Below are 16,729 nucleotides of genomic sequence, written 5' to 3'. Positions count from 1 at the left end.
TCAGCATTTCCCCAGAGGGCAGCGGCCTGGGAAGACGTAGAGCTGGGACTGGGGGGGCGGGGCCCTGGTGAGGCCTTGCCTCCTCCTCCCCTCCCAGGGACCTGAGCCTCTGGGGTCAGTCACTCAGCAGTCACCTACAGGTGGCAGAAGCTGCTATCCCTCCCGAGGGCTGGGTGCCACCCACCATGGGGTTGGAGGGGTGACCATGGGAGGCCTTTGGGCAGGCGGCTGGGCCACTGCGCCTCCCTCACCTCCGTAGCCATTCCCCATCTGGCCGTTGCTGCCTCTGTTCACCTCAGGGCCCCCTACGGCAAAGACAGACAGACCAGGGGCACTTGGGTCACCAGAGAGCTTCCATCCACCCCAGCTTCAACTCAGGCTCTGGGAGACCCCCACACCCTGAAGGGCCCAGGGCTCAGCTCTGGCCTCAGCTTCCCAGAGGACCCTGAGGAGAGGGATAGAGTGTGTGGGGAACTAGGTCCCCAATGGCCCTCATCCCCAGCTTTATCACCTCCGCATTTCAGTCCAGGGTCCAGGCTGGCACTCAGCGTCCCAGGCTCTGCGGCCTCTCCTAGTCCCATTCCTTCCTGCTCTTCCCTGCCTGTGCCCTCCTGGCCTCTTCCCACTCATTCCATCCCCTCCACCAAGAGGGCTGTACCCTCCATCTCTGCGGGGCTGTGGGTGAACCAGGGCCCAGGGCCTAGTTGCCTGAAGCCATCTCTGATGGCCCCAGCACACTCATCCAGGCACTCTGTTACCTGGCTGGTTCCTGGCCTCAGCATACTCGCCTCCAGCCTGATATCCAGGCTTCAAGCCAGTCCCCCAGGTCTGGAGGGTGGGCCAGGAAGAGCCCCACAGCAGCCCAGCCTGTCCTGTAGGAGGAGAGCTGGCATGGGCACCCTTGCCCACCGGAGCTAGGTTCCCCTGGCCCCTGTTGGGCTTGGCTCTGCTCCCTGAAGGCCCATTTCTTTTTCTTTTTTTTTTTTGAGACGGAATTTCGCTCTTGTTACCCAGGCTGGAGTGCAATGGCGCGATCTTGGCTCACCGCAGCCTCTGCCTCCTGGGTTCAAGCAATTCTCCTGCCTCAGCCTCCTAAGTAGCTGGGATTACAGGCACGCGCCACCATGCCCGGCTAATTTTTGTATTTTTAATGGAGACGGGGTTTCACCATGTTGACCAGGATGGTCTCGATCTCTTGACCTCATGATCCACCCACCTCGGCCTCCCAAAGTGCTGGGATTACAGCCATAAGCCACTGCGCCCGGCTTTTTTGTCTTTTTCTTTTTCTTTTTTTTTTTTTTTGAGACAAAGTCTCGCTCTGTTGCCAGGCTGGAGTGCAGTGGCGCCATCTCGGTTCACTGAAACCTCCACCTCCTGGGTTCAAGTGATTCTCCTGCCTCAGCCTCCTAAGTAGCTGGGACTACAGGTGCATGCCACCACACCCAGCTAATTTTTGTATTTTTGGTAGAGACAGGGTTTCACCGTGTTGGCCAGGATAGTCTTGATCTCTTGACCTTGTGATCCATCCACCTCAGCCTCCCAAAGTGCTGGGATTACAGGCGTGAGCCACCAAGCCCGGCCTTGCTCATTTCTTACCATTTCCTTCAGGGGCTGGAGCCGAGGCTTTGGGGTACACCAGAGCTTCCAGCCCATCCCCTGCAAGAGACTCCAGTCATTCCCACCTAGCCCCTGGGCTGTTGGCTCCCCCACCCTACTGCACTTTGTCCCCTGGGTCTGACTCACCATTCCTAAAGCCATTGGCCCCAGGGAACCCTGGAGGAGGAAAGAGGGTGTCAGAGGCCGGGCTGTAGCCTCTGAGCCCAACGCTCCCACCTCCGCCCCCGCTCCCCAGGCACCTGGCTGTGGGCGGACTTCGGGGAAGACCCTGGCTCCCAGGGCACCATTCCCATAACCAAAACCTGCAGGACAAAGATGAGAGAAGAGCTAGGGACAGGCTAGTGGAACAGGGACAGCATCAGGAGGGCCAGGTGACCTGCTTAGACAGGGGGATGCGGACAGACAGATTGACTCAGGCATGTGGGAGATGCCAGCTTCCGCCTAACATAGGGGCCCAGGAGGACTCACCAATTTTCTGTGCCTCGAGGCCACCATTAAAACCTGGGGGAGGGAAAACTGTGACTCAGAGATGAGGTCAGAGAGAGCCATGGCCTTGGCCTTCCCTCTTCCTGGGATGGCAGAAGGAAGAGGAGGGGAAGGGAGGGGAGGAACTCCAGGAAGGGCCTCCTCACCCAGTTCTGCTCCTGGTCCGTAGCCATTTGGAGGCTGGTGCCCTGTGAGGAGAATGGAGGTCAGTGTGGAGGACCCAGACTTACCCTGATTCCTTGGGGGCCAAAGATGGACTGTAGGGACTCTGAAGGGGAAGCAGGGACTTTTCCTGTCCACAGGGAATGGAACCAGGAGAAACTTAGAGAGCAGCAAGAGGCCGGGCGCAGTGGCTCACACCTGCAACCCCAGCGCTTTGGGAGGCTGAGGTGGGCTGATCACTTGAAGTCAGGAGTTCGAGACTAGCCTGGCCAACATGCCAAAACCCCATCTCTACAAAAATTACAAAAATGAGCCAGGTATGGTGGTGCATGCCTGTAATGCCAACTACTTGGGAGGCTGATTTTGCAGTGAGCCAAAATTGCACCACTGCACTCCAGCCTGGGAGACAGAGCGAGACTGTCTCAAAAAAAAAAAAAAAAAAAAAGGCAGCAACTCTTGGAGGGACTTCCTGGCCTCAGGTTGCCTGAATAGCTGAGGCAGCCTAGGGAACGAGGTTGATGAAGGCGTGACCCTGATCTGGTGTGGGGACACAGGATAGACCTAGTTGAGAGTTTGTGCCTCTGGATGTCACTGTGTGACAAGTCACTGAGCCTCAGCGTCAGAGGACAGGACAGAGCCAGACGTGGCAGCCAGGCACCCCCACTCCACACTGACCTGGGGACTTGCCATTCTGCACTGCGGGAGGAGGCTGGGATTTCAGGCTCCAGACACCCTCTCTGTCCGAAGGGACCCCTGGAGTGGGAAGGCTGGGGAGGAGCAGTGGAGCGACCCTCGAATTGCAGGGACCTAAGATGGGGAGGAAGGGAGGGGTGGGTGTGTGCTCCAGGCCAGTCCTCACTGACTGCCTAGTAGGCCTTGGCCTGGCCAAGCCACCGGCCTGTGTGGCTTCTAGGGCAGACCCAGCACCTAAGGGGGACATTAGCCAGGCTGGAGAAAGCCCAGCTCCCTCGGGCCATACCCTGCTGGGGAGACCTGGGGACCCAGGCAGGGGATGGAGGGACATAGGGACCTGGCAGGGATGGGGCTCCTGCTGTTTGTCCTCGAGCCCCTCCATCTTCCAGCAGCCTCCCTCTCCCTCCTTCCTGGGCCCCCACCCCAGTCCCAGTGGCCTCACCTGGCTGGGCCCGCAGCCCATTTCCATGGCCGTATCCTGGAGAGGGAAAGCAAAGATGAGCGTGGTGGCACTGGGGGTGGGGACTGGAAGGGCTGGGAGGCAGAAGGAGGTGCGGGGCAGAGCAGGGGGGTGCTCCCCAACTTGCCTGGCTTCCAAGCCTTCAAGCTCTCTCGCAGGCCTGGGGAGAGGCAGAAAGAGGCCAGTTCAGACCCCGGTCTACCCCATGGGGGTAGTGAACCCCTCTCTCCTCTGCTCAGCTCCCTAGCCCCCACTTCTCACCTGACAGGAGTCCCAGCCGGGTCCCTGGTGTGTATCCTGGGGCAGAGAGCAGGGCATAAGGGCGGGCTTGGAGTTGGGGACCTCGGAGGAAGCAGGAAGAGGGGCAGAGAGAAACTCGGCTTTGGAGGTTTCAGATCCCTTCCCAGGCCAGAGACCCATGGAAAATGATGGACAGGCTGACCCCACCCCGCCGCTTCCCTCCCTGATACCCAACTCTGCCCCTTGGAGCCCATCCCCCTTCCCCTCTGCCCCAGATCCCACCCGCCTCCCTCACCTGGCTGGGCTCCTTCCCACAGGAAGGCTCCAGCTCCAGCCTGTTCTTGCACCCTAGGGAGACGGTGCGGCTTGGGGGGAAGAGAGTGAAGGGGGTAGGCTGTGTCTGCGCACAGGGAGAGTGAAGAGGAAATGGCTTACCTGGCTTCTGAGGTTTCATGCCCTCTCCAATGCCTGGAGAGATGGGAGCAGGTGAGGTACCAGGTCGCACCCCTCACAAGGGGCCTCTTCCAGATCCAGCGTCTGCCCCCTCACCTGGTCCCCATGCCAACCTCCTCTACCCGGTCCGTGGCCAGTGGGAACTGTGGGGCTTGTGGAGTGGCATGGGGAGAGGCTGGGGTGCAGAAGGGGACTGGCACCTGGCCCCCCATTCCTCCCGTTTTAGGAAGTGGAGCTCTGGGCACCTTCTTCCACCTTGTGCCATCTCTACTCCAGACTACACCCCCTCTAAGCCTGCAGGAGCCCCCAAGAGAACCCTCAGAGGCTCCCATCTCTCTCCTCCTCTCTATAACCCCAGCAACCCCAGCCCCCCAGTACCTGTTCTGTAGTCATTCTGGGCTGAGGGGCCTGTGGGGAGGGAGGGTTGAGCAGAGGTTTGGGATTCTAGCTGAGGTTGGGGCAAAGGGCCTGTGGCTCCCTCTTCAGAGCCAAGTCAGAAAGCAGGAGTCCTGGAGCCGCCCCTCCTCCCTCAATTTGGTGCCCACCTGTCCTGGAGGCCTGGAAGGGAGGCAGGGACCGCCGCCTCCACACCCCCTCACTGGCTGGGCTCCCAGCTCTCTCCTGAGTCCCGATGGAGCTGAGGTGGGGTGTGAATGAGGGAGGGAGCTCAGGGTCTGGGGGCAGAGGGACAGGCCGGGTGGGCTCACCTGGCTTTTGGGGCTTCATGGCCCCCACAGAGCCTGGTGGAGAGACAGGGAGCAGGTGAGGACCCAGGGTCTCTGCTCTGGGCCTCCTGGAACCCCAGCCCCGCCCCTACCTGGTCCATAGCCATTAGGAGCTGCCAGGCCTGTGGGGCAGAAAGGGGAGTGTGGTAAGGCTGAGCCCGAGGGGGACTGGGAGGCAGGGGCCAGGAAGGGTCCCTTGGTCTCTCCCCCACCTCCTCTCCCTGCAGTCCTTGGTGCTCCTACAGACCTCTCCTCACTCATGAAGCAGGGGTCACCCCTCCCCTGGGAGTCCCATGCAGACCCAGCTCGAACACCATGGGCTAGGGGAGGTGGGGCCACAGACGCCGGCAGTCCCCTCACCTGGCATCTGAGGCTTCATGCCCGCTCCTAGACCTGGGAGAGACAGAGAGGCTGACGTCAACTCCAGCCAATGCTGCCGACCTCCAGACCCCGGCCCTTTGCCCCATGGCCCTGGCTTCTCTCCTCCCGCCCCACCTCCTGACTACTTGGGAGCCAGGGCCAGCTGCCTTCACCTGGCTGGACCCCAAGTCCATTTTTGTGGCCATAACCTGAGGGGGAGGGACGGGGTCGGTGTGAGACGGCGGCATGCAGAGGGGGCATCTGGAGGAAGCAGCTCAGCTATGGGAAGCCCTAGAGACAGGGCAGGGGGGCCAGAGCCCTCCCCCACCTGTCTTCTGAGGCTTCACTCCCCCTCCCAGGCCTACAGAGAGAAACGGAGGCGGAGCCACACCGGGCTAGCCAGTGGCACCCATTTCCCCAGGATTCAGACCCACACTGTGTCCTCCTGGTCCCCTGGCCGCTCTCTGCATTCCCCATTCCCTCCAAGAAGCCTGGGTTAGGCTGGGTGCAGTGGCTCAAGCTTGTAATCCCAGCACTTTGGGAGGCTGAGATGGGTGGATCATCTGAGGTCAGGAGTTCAAGACCAGCCTGGCCAACATGGTGAAACCCCATCTCTACTAAAAATACAAAAATTAGCCAGGCGTGGTGGTGGGTGCCTGTAATCCCAGCTACTCGGGAGGCTGAGGCAGGAGAATCACTTGAACCCAGCAGGCGGAGGTTGCAGTGAGCTGAGATTGCGAGAGGCAGAGTTCACAGTGAGCCAAGATCACACCACTGCACTCCAGCCTCGGTGACAGAGCGAGACTCTGTCTCAAAAAAAAAAATAAAAAAGGCTGGGCTCCTGCCCCAGCTGTTGTCACCTGGCTGGGTTCTGGCCCCAGGGAAGGCCCCTGCTCCCAGCATCTTCCCATATCCTGGAGAAGGAGAGGGAGTATGAGCCGGGTGCTTATGGCTTCAGGGGTGCGTGCATAGAGAGGCAGACTAGGGCGGGGCTCACCCGGCTTCAGAGGCTTTACACCCCCTCCAAGGCCTGGAGGAGATATGGGGCCAGTGAGTGACTCAGGGGCCCCACCCACAGTTTCCCCGAGTCCTTCCTTACCCCTGCTCTTACCTGCTCCAAATCCAAATCTGTTCTGGGCTGTCAAGACTGTGGGGAGAGGAGGGTGGGGTGGGGACTTGGGGTTTGGTTGAGGTGGAGGTGAGGGAATCCTGGAGGCTTCCTCCCAGCTGCCCTGTTATTCAGCAGCTCAGCCCCCCGTGAGACTGGGGAGGGAGGCAGGAAGAGGATGCCCCAGGGGCAGACCCCCAGACCCCACCTCTCTCACCTGGCTGAGCACCCAGCCCATTCCCATTCCCATTCCCATTCATTCCCATTTGAGGATGACGGGGAAGAGGGCTCTGACAGTTGGGGAGACAGAAGCTCAGGGGAGATTCAGGCTCACCTGGCCCCTGTGCCTTCACAACCCTTCTAAACCCTTCGGGAAAATGGGGAGCAGATGAGGTACCCAGGAGCCCCCAACTCAGATCTACCCCAGAACCCCAGCATCGAGACCCTAGCTCCTCCCATCCTCTCAGGACCTGCTCTGTGGCTTGTCGGGGAGGGAGGGCTGAGCTAAGCTGGGGGCACAGCGCCTAGAGTTCCCCTCCAGGGCCAAGCCAGAAGCCAGTGATCCTGGAGATGCCCCGCCACCCCTCTCCATCATTCACCAATCCTACCCCTGGGAGGAAAAGGCCACCCAGATGTGGACCCTGGAACCCCAGACACTATTCCCTTCACCTGGCTCGGCTCCCAGCCCAATCCCATACTACAATCCTGGGGGAATAGATCAAGGCGGGTATGAATGAGGGGAGGGAGCTCAGGGTTTGAGGAGGCAGAGGGACAGGCCGGGGCAAGGCTCACCTGGTTTCTGTGGTTTCACACCCGCCACATAGCCTGGTGGAGAGACACGGAGCGGGTGAGGAACCTGGGGCCCCAGCTCTAGGCCTCCCCAAACCGCAGCCCCGCTCCTACCTGGTCCATAGCCGTTTTGAGTGGCGGGGCCTGTGGAAGGAGAGAAAGGGTTAAGGCCCTCAGGAGCCCTGGATGCCATCTCCAGCCACCTGGGGCACGGGTGTCACCACCTCTGACTTCAACCAGCCAGAAAGGTGGGTTCCTTTCCTCAGCAGCCTGCAACTGTCAGGCTCCAGCTCCTGCCACCCGGGGTCCTGAGCTCTGGCTGGAGTCTGTACCTTCTTTGTTCAAAACTCTTTTTTTAATTTTTAATTTTTTATGGCTCTTCCCCCATCTTTTTTTTTTTTTCTTTCTTTCTTTTGAGACGGGGTTTCACTCTTGTCGCTCAGGCTGGAGTGCAATGGCGTTATCTCAGCTCACGGCAACGTCTGCCTCCCAGATTCAAGCAGTTCTCCTGTCTCAGCCTCCCGATAGCTGGGATTACAGGCACACACCACCACGCCCAGCTAATTGTTTTGTATTTTTAGTAGAGACGGGGTTTCCCCATGTTGGTCAGGCTGATCTTGAACTCCTGATCTCGGGTGATCCGCCCAATTTGGCCTCCCAAAGTGCTAGGATTACAGGTGCGAACTACCACTCCTGGCCATTCAAAACTCTCTTTGGTCCAGTTTCTCAGAGGATTGGGCCATTCTCTCCTCCCTGGCTTCCACTGTCTCCCGCCCAGAATGCCCAGGGCCCAGCTCTGGGGCAGCCTCAGCCCACATTTTATGTCCCAGCGTGGCCCTGGTTTGGGGAGTGCCTGTCCCCAGCACCTGGTTGGCTCAGAACAGGCATGGTCCACGGATTAGTTTGTTTTTTGAACAGGGTCTCCCTCTGTCACCGGGGCTGAGTACAGTGGCAAGATCTCCACTCACTACTACCTCGACCTCCTGGGCTCAAGTGGTCCTCCCCTCTCAGCCTCCAGAGTAGCTGAGATGACAGGCATGTGCAACGACACCTGGCTGATTTTTGTGTTTTTTTATAAGTGGATCCCTTGAGCCCAAGAGTTCAAGGCCAGTTTGGGAATGTTGCCCATGGTGGTCTTGAACTCTTGGGCTCAAGTGATCCACCTGCCTCCGCCTCCCAAACTGTTGGGATTACAGGCGTGAGCCACTGCTCCAGGCCTGGATGTTTTGTTGAATGAGGTTTGTCGTGTGAGACCAAGCTAGGGGGCTAGAGGGTGGCGCTCACCTGCTGTCTGAGGCTATAGTCCTCCTCCCAGGCCTGGGAAGACAAGAGGGACTCCCTGCGAGTCCACCCGGCCCTTCCTCTCAGCTCAGAACCAGGGCCAGGCCCCCACCCCCATCAGTAACCCCCAACCCCTAAGACTTCCATGCTTCCAGAACTCCAGGGCCCCATCTGCCTGGGTTTCAGCTCCCAGGAAGGCCCCGGCTCTCCACCCATTCCCATTCCCACATCCCAGGGAGACATAGAGAATGTGGAGATCCAGGACTCTGGGGAAGCAGCAGTGGATGCACAGGAAATGGGCAGGGAGATGGGGACAGGGTGGGGCTCACCAGGCTTCTGGGGTTTTCCACCCCCTCCAAAGCCTGGGGGGACGATGGGAGCGTGAGGGATCCTTTCCTCTGGGCCTGCGCCCAGAATCTCAGCCCCAGGCTCCCTGCTTCTGTCCCCACCCTCTTTACCTGGTCCAAAGCCATTTTGAGCAGCAGGACCTGTTTGAGGGGCAGACACAGCAGTGTGGAGGCGCTGCAGTGGGAGTGAGCTGGGGCCTGGAGCCCTGCCCTCTCCCTTTCTGTCTCGTGTAAACTCCCTCCCAGGACTGACCGCAGTCGTGGTTGGATTTGGCTCTTGGCCTGGGAGTCCAGACCGTGGCCACACTTGACCAGCTGGAGCGGCCTCCCTGCCCAGCTGAGGCCTGGCTCAGGGTGGTTGGGTGCTCAGGGGAGATTGGGTGAATGAATGAACCCCCAAGAGCCCATCAGGGACCCAGAGTGTGGCCCCGGGCTCCTGACCTCTCCCTCCCAGCCACCCCAGCCCCTTTGGCCCCCACCTGGCTGGGTTCCTGGGCTGTTTCCATTGCTGTATCCTGGGAGGAAAAGCAGTGTGTGAGGGGTGGATCTGGGGAGGACTTGAGGGTGGGACAAGGCCAGAGATGCAGGGGCCACAATCAAGATGGGGGAGGGGAGAGCAGGGGCTCACAGACCCAACCCATTTCCTGTCCTCCCCGAGAAATCAACTTTCTGCCCTCTGGACTTCTAACATCCCCTATCTCTTCACTGTGTCTCCTTCTAGAATCCTAGCTTAGTCCAGGTGCCCTGACCTGGCTGGGCTCCAGCTCCCTTCCCATCCCCATCACCAGATCCTGGGAGACCTAGTGGAAGGAGGAAGCGGAGACCGGGCCGGATGTGTATGCACGGGGGAGTGGAGGACAGGGACACAGGACAAGGCAGGCACACCTGGCTTCAGAGCTTTCACCGCCCCCCATGCCAGGAAGAGAGACCAGGTAAGGAAGCCTGCAGCTCCCTCCAGCCCCTCAACCCAAGCCCAGGCCCTCAGCTCCACCCCACCCTCCCTGGCGTGGTTTTGGGCCTGTGGGGTGAGGGAGGCAGAGGCTGGAGCTAGGCCATGTGGGGTGCAGTTCTGTGGTCTAAACACCACCCCAGCATCACTGTGTCCCACACCCTGACAGTTCCCGAAGGGCATGTGCCCAGAGGGCAGCTCAAAGGCCTCCCCAGGAGTCCCCAGTCACAGGCATGGCATCGGCAGGCCACAAAGGGACCAGTGCCTGGGGAGGGTAACAGACTGAGAAGGGGACAGAGAGGGACGAGATACGGCGAGTGTGGCAGGGAGGCAGCACAGGGGGCGGGGTCCTCCCTTCACCCGCTTCTGAGGTTTCCTCTCCCCCAGGCCTGGGGAGAACTAGAAAGAGGCTGACATTGACCCTAAGAACTCCTCCTCTAAGAATGAGGGTTAGGACCCCAAGCCCTCCTGCCTGCCCCTCTCTGTGGCCCCTGCCCAGCCACCCTTGGGTGTGAGAGAAAGATGGGGAGACAGAACCTGGTGGGGTTCCTGCCCCTGGAAGAGTGCCAGCACCCAAACCACTTCTGCTGTCCAATCCTGGGGAGACAGAGGCGAGGGCCATGAGCTGTGGGGTGGACAGGCTTGGGGGACACAGAGGCGCCCGGATAGAACTGGGCAGGGTGGGGCAGGGCTCTACCTCACCTGGCTTCAGAGGTTTCACGCCCATTCCCGGGCCTGGGAAGGGACAGAGTGGCTGAGCCCTGCCCACCCTCCAGAACCCAGCTCTCCCAGCCTCTGGTTCCCTAACTCTGCTATACCCACTCCTCCTCCCTCCCAGAAGCCCAGATTCTGCCCCACCTGTCTGTGTCCTCACCTGGCTGGGCTCCAGCCCCTGGGAAGGCCCCTGCTCCCAGCCCGTTTCCATATCCTGGGGAGACAGAGCCAGAGGGACATGAGGAGGGGGGACAGAGGCGTCAAGCAGAGACGGAGACAGACAGCGGGAAGTGGACATTAGGACAGGTTTGGGGCGGGCTCGCCTCTGGCTTCTAGGGTTTCACAGCCCCTCCAAAGCCTGGGAAGAGAGATGGGCAGATGAAGGAGCCAGCGCACCCCTTCACCAACCAGACATCAGAACTCCTTGTGGTCCCCTTCCTGCCCACCTCCCGTGAGGCTCCCACCTGTTCTGATCTGGCTGCATCCCTTCCCCCACAGCATCAGGCAAGATTAGGCACCTCCATGCCCCTCCCATGTCCTTACCGCTTCCCCCACCTCACCTGGCTGGGCTGCAGCACCTGGGAAGGTCCTGAACCCTGGGGCAAGAAGGCAGGAGGGAGTCAGGAAGAGTGAGGGAGCGGGGACAGGGTGCAGGCAGGGCTGGGCGAGGCTCACCTAGGTTCTGGGGTTTCATGCCCGCTTCAATGCCTGGAAAAGAGATGAGGATCAGAAGAGGGGCTCAGGAATCCCCATGCCAGGGATACCCGTAGAATCCTGGCTTCCAGCTCCCCAACTCCCACCTCTACCTGCTCTGTAGCCATTCTGAGTGGAAGGGCCTGTGAGAGAGGGAGAGGTGAGCTGAGGAGGTTTGGGGTCCCAGCTGTGGTGGGGGTACAAGACCCTTGGACCCCCCCGTGGACTAAGCCAGACAGCAGAAAATCTGAGCGGCTCCCTGTGCCCCGCTCCCCATCACTCTCAATCCTGCCTTTTCCCTCTGTGGCTTGGGAGGGAGGCAAGGAGGGGACCCTATGGCTGTCACCTGGCTTGATTCCCAGGCCATGCCTGATCCCGAATCCTGGAGAGACAGATGAGGTGAGGTGAGGGGTGAGAGAGAAAGATGGGGAGGCAGAGCTGGGGCTGGGGCAGGGCTTACCTGGCTTCTGTGGTTTCACACCCCCTTCATAGCCTGGAGAGACAGGGAGCAGGTGAGGGACACCCCTCTCCCAGGATCTCCCCAGAACCCCCCACCTGCCCATAGCCTTTCCAAGCAGTTTGCGTGTGGGAACTCAGTCCCTTCCCATGAGCGTGGAGGGCTACAGAGCACGGGTGGGTGCTTTCAGCCTTCTGTCTTCCCTCCTTCCCTCTCTCTTTCCTTTCTCCTTCCTTCTCTCCTTCTTTCCTTCCCTCCCCACTCCCTTTCTTCCTGCCTGCCTTCCCCTTTCCCCAGCCAGGATACCTGGGGGACACTCCGGGGCTCAGCTCTGTCCCCACCTATTTCTTTTTCTTTTCTTTTTTTGAGACGGAGTCTTGCTCTGATGCCCAGGCTGGCGTGCAATGGCATGATCTCGGCTCATTGCAAACTCCGCCTCCTGGGTTCAAGCGGTTCTTCTGCCCCAGTCTCCCAAGTAGCTGGGACTACAGGCACGTGCCACCATGCCCGGCTAATTTTTGTACTTTTAGTAGACAGGGTTTCACCATGTTGGCCAGGCTGTTCTCGAACTCCTGACCTTGTGATCCACCCACCTCAACCTCCCAAATTGCTGGAATTACAAGCGTGAGCCACCTCACCTGGCCTGTACCCCTGTATTTCTGAGATGACTGCTTCCCCCTTTACCTCTCCACCTCCCAACCCAGCTTTCCCTGCTCCTGCCCTCCCTCCCCAAACCCCCCCTCCCGAGCCCTGCCCTCAGACTCCTCCCTTCCCTATGCCAGGCCTCACCTGCTCCCAGACCACTGTGGGGACCATAGGCTGTCAGAGAAGTGAGACGTTGAGCCCAGGGTACTCGAGCAGCCGGGAGCCAGTGTACCACCTCCCCGAGCCCCTACCGGCTTTACCTGATCGGTAGCCATTTGGGCTCTCTAAGCCTGTGGGGTCCAGGGAGAAGCGGGAGAACTTAGGAGGGGACAAAGGGGCCCAAATCTGGATGCCACCCACCTCTCTGGGCCTCAGTTTCCCTGCTGTCACAGGAGGGTAGAAGGCAGAGCCCGTGAGCAGTCTGGGGCCAGGGTAGTGGAGGCTGGAGGGCCCCTGGGCCTGGAGGAAGGTATCTGAGCCGGGGCCCTGGGGGGCTGTGGGGCAGAGTCCACTCCGACCTCTTCCTCACCTCTCCCATCCATTCTCTGTACTGGGCTCTCCTCCCTGGAAATGTCCTATTCTCACCCCCAAGTCCCCCTCATCTTTCTCTCCTAAAGCTCAGATGTATCAGGGCTCAGGGGTAGCCTCTCCTCCTACCCTTAGGACCCCCCATGTCTCTGGAGTAAAGACCCTTCCATGACGCTCGGCCTCCTGCCTGGGCTCTCCTTGTCCCCTCCCTCCTGTCTGCCCCTTTGGGCTGCTGGGAGGCCTTCGCCTCCTGTCACACCTGCGACCCTTCTGAGCCAGCGCAGGCCCCTACTCGGCTGCATGTTCTGCCTGGCGGACTCTTTCCAGAGTGCAAGGTGTCTGTGCCCCCCACCCTTGAGTGGACACTTGATAAGACTCCCTGCCTGGAAGACAGCAAGGGCCCTCACCTCTCCCGGGCCTGCCATCAGGAGTCCCAGAGAGCGCCCATACCCCCAGGGCAGGAGAGATGGGGCCTCTTCCCTGACGCCGGTGCCAGAGGGGCCACCTACCTTTCCGCAGGCCAGGAGGCAGCAGGGACAGCCCTGGGCAAGTAAGAAGGTGCTGACTCAAGGCTGGGGACCCCAGAGGCTGAGATGGGGTAGGGCCCAGGCAACTATCCTCCGGCTCTCCAAAAACCCTCGATGTCTGAATTGTCTGCCCAGACCAGGCCAGGCTTCCCACACCCCAGCCCTCCTTGTCTCCAGGACCCCAGCATCCAGCCAGGGCCTCACCAGGACCCCCAGCCCTGGTCACAGATGCCTGCCCTCCAACCCCCAGCCTTGAGCTGCCCTCACCGCCTTGCAGGCTCTCGGGAGTCAGGCAGAGAAGGAAAAGAGCCGTGGAGAAGACCCAGGCGCCCATGACTCTGGACAGAGTGGGAAGGCCCACGCTCTTTGGGCTTTTAAACACCCCTGGGTGGGTGGGGACCCTTGCCCAGGTGCCCCAGCTTTGAGAGGCAGAGGCTCTGCCTGCAGACCCTGGGGGGTCAGCCCCACACCTCCCCCTGTGGCAGAAGTCTAGCTCTAGCCCCTCATCCATCATGGGCACTGACAGCGGGACAGGCCCCCTGCCTGGCCCCTGAGACGTCTCCACCCCTGTCAGCGACTTAGGCCCTGGCGCCAGGCCCAGAGGGCTCAGATGTCCACCCAGTAAGGGGCAGGCAGGCACCCTGGGCCCAGCCCAAACACAGCTGGGGAGAGGGCGGGAGCCAGGGCCAGAAAAGCTGGGGCTGCAGAGTGTTGCAGACAGCAGGGGTGGAGGTGACAGCCTCTGAGACCCTGTCTGACAGGCGGGTGGTGTCCCCAACAAAAGCCAGGCGTCATCCTGTCTAATCCTGAGACCGCACAGACCTCTCCTGGGGGGGCCTTTGTCCTCATGGAGGCTCAGACTGCCAGAGTGGGCCAGAGCCCCCAACTCCAGAGCCCCCCCATTCCAGGAGGGATAGGGACACACAGGGACGGGCCAGCTGTCCCCAGCCTCTCTGAGAGTCCTTGGAGGCCCTCCAGCTCCTTCTCATCTCCTGCCTCAGCAGCGACTCTGACTTTGGGTCACAGACTAGCAGACTAGCAGAGCCACCGCTCAGGGTGGCAGGGCAGGACTGCAGGAGAGGCCAAGGAGGGACGTGGGGGGCTGGGAGCAGCTCTCCATGTCTGGGGCTGGGTGGATGGACTTGGAGCCGGGGCCCTGTGCTGGGGGCCTGGCAGGAAGGCGCCGGGTGTGGGGGTCTGGGCAACAGGCATCACGCCACTAGGAGCCTGCAAACCCCACCAGGCTGGCTGGGGATGGCAGTGAGTCAGCCCCAGCCCCTGCACCCTCGTCCAGAAGGCCCCACACCCTGTCTGTCTGCTGGCCTGTCCCCTGCTCTGCCAGCCCCTCCTCGAGCCTCTGGCTAAGGAGTCCAGCCTGCCAAGCCAGGCAGCCCAGCTAGGCTGGGGGTCTGGAGAGGGGCTACAATGAGGAAGGGGCAGCAGGGGCTTCTCCCAGAGAGAAGCCCACACGTCTGTGGCCAGGTCCAGCCGCTGGTAGACTGCAGGGTTACCACCAGCTACTCTCACTCACAGGCCAGCCCGGCATTGATGTCCCTGTGTTCCCTCCGACCTACATCACAGGCTGCACCCCACTGCTGCTCTTTCTCCCCACACATGAGCCCCCCGTGGCTCACACCCACGGGCACACTGAGATGTCCATGATGTCCACCTCCCCACCACAGACCCACGTTTGCATGAGGCCTGTCTGCTCACGGCAGGCCCCCTCAGCCCAGCGCCTCAGAACAGTGCCCTGAACGCCCCCCTCCTGCCCTGCCTGGCAGCCATGAGTCGGGGTCCCAGAGGCTGGACCTTCAGAGGCTGCTGATGGGCTTAGGGATGCTCCGACTCCATCCATCCCGTGAGAGCCCCGGGCAGCAGGGACGGTCCATTCAGACTCCCTGGGAGGGCTTTCCTGCCAGGCCACCTGCTCCACCCATGGCACATGTCCCCTGTGTATTCATGGTGGGCAGCCGAGTGCCCCGTGGCTAGCAGCTAGGTGCTGGATTCAGACGGGGTGCAAACACCCAATCCATCTGTCTCGGGGCCTTCCCGAGCGTGTTCACTCCCCCGAAAGGACAATGTGAGCACCTTGATGTCGGGGCTACTGGGGGGAGCTGCCACTTCTCTTCTTTTACAGATGGGGAAACAGAGGCAGAGGGGAGGGCACTTGGCTCAGATTGTGCAACTCCTGAGCAGTGGGGTTGAGATCCGAACCCCAGCAGTCTGGCAGTCCCCACGTCTGCTGCCCCTGCTCTCCAGCGCCTTACATGCTTACACGCGGGCAGTACGCCCAGTTATGCCAGACAGCATGAGGTGTCTGCTTCAGACCCGGGACAGCTGAGAGCTCCTACACAGACACATGGCTCGCCCCACAGGACGCTGGGAAAGAATGGCCCAGGAGGAGGCAGGCGGGAGACCGGGGGATCCCTGTGGGAGGAAAAGGATGGGCGCCTGCTTGGCCACTGCCAGAGGGAACACCAGCGCCTGCCACCACTGCCAGGCTGCCTGGTGCTGTCATGGCCTTGGAAAATGCCAGCCAGCCCAGGGCGTCGGGCCAGCCTGACAGCCACTCAGGACCAGGCCAGGCCCAGTCAGTGTCCCAGCCCCTGCAATGCCACCACCCCTACTGCCAGCATAGCCAGTCCCGTCTGCTCACCCCCAGACCCACCCAGGCAGGGCCTGCCTGACAGCGCGGACCATGTGCGGGCCGGGAGAGCCCTGCTGGAGCCCTGACCTGGGCTACCCTTTGCTTCCAGGCACCCTGGGCTGAGGGGTACGCAACACAGCCCCTGAACAGAGGAGCTGCTATGGAGGGCTAGGGCTGGGGCCTGAGGGCAGGGTGACAGCAGGCATGTTGGAAATGCGGGACCCAGGCCCAGGAAGTGCATTGCCTAAAATGGCGAGAGACTCCCTGCCAGCTGCTTGACACCAGCAGCACCTGTGAGGGCAGGAATTTGGGGAGGACAGTTGGAGCAGTGGTCAGGCGCCTGCTGGGCGGACACCTTCTGCACTCAGCTGTGAGCTGGGGGTCCTGCCGGCCACTCTGCTTGGGCAGCTCTCCAGTCCAAACCCAAATGTCAGAGCCTCTAGTACACCTTCCTAGGCATCCCTAGGCAACTCACACCAGCAAAGCTGACCTGTACGAACTCCTCCCTACCCATCTGCCCGTTTATTAAAATCTTATGCAATTCTTCTGGTGTAGTGTCAGAAAAAAAAAAAAAGCCTTAAGCAAATGTGGCCAGGCACAGTGGTTCATGCCTATAATTCCAGTACTTTGGGAGGCCTAGGCAGGAGGACTGTTTGAACCCAGGAGTTTGAGATCAGCCTGGGCAACATAATGAGACTTCCTCCATCTCTACAAAAGATAAAAAATTACCAGGGTTGGGTGGTGCACCCCGTGGTTCCAGCTACTTGGGAGGCTGAGGTGGAAGGATCACTTGAGCTTGGGAGGTTGAGGCTGCAGTGAACTGTGATCATACTATTGCCTGGGTGACA

At 60.7% G+C, this 16,729-nt stretch overlaps 1 protein-coding gene across 1 annotated transcript; it reads right to left on the bottom strand.

The window, feature by feature from the left end:
- GREP1 (glycine rich extracellular protein 1) lies at positions 1-13,568 on the bottom strand. Its single transcript, XM_064362742.1, is given in 34 exon segments — positions 1-26; positions 252-305; positions 759-872; positions 1,597-1,656; positions 1,744-1,773; positions 1,857-1,919; positions 2,086-2,118; positions 2,250-2,291; positions 2,941-3,072; positions 3,401-3,436; positions 3,546-3,578; positions 4,094-4,126; positions 4,819-4,881; positions 4,884-4,958; positions 5,197-5,229; positions 5,370-5,405; positions 6,057-6,110; positions 6,194-6,226; positions 6,308-6,343; positions 6,639-6,671; positions 6,974-7,001; positions 7,122-7,129; positions 7,208-7,237; positions 8,704-8,736; positions 8,833-8,862; positions 9,201-9,236; positions 10,208-10,267; positions 10,545-10,598; positions 10,945-10,980; positions 11,424-11,459; positions 11,538-11,570; positions 12,324-12,353; positions 13,217-13,249; positions 13,505-13,568. Coding segments are annotated over 34 exon segments (1,530 nt in total).
- Positions 13,569-16,729: the final 3,161 nt, after the last annotated feature.

Source organism: Aotus nancymaae, unplaced genomic scaffold (genome assembly GCF_030222135.1).
Source record: "Aotus nancymaae isolate 86718 unplaced genomic scaffold, 86718_ANA_hifiasm-v0.15.2.pri h1tg000049l, whole genome shotgun sequence".
NCBI lineage: Eukaryota > Metazoa > Chordata > Mammalia > Primates > Aotidae > Aotus > Aotus nancymaae.
Note: the sequence above shows the minus strand (reverse complement) of the source record. Positions and strands in the feature narration are given on the sequence as shown.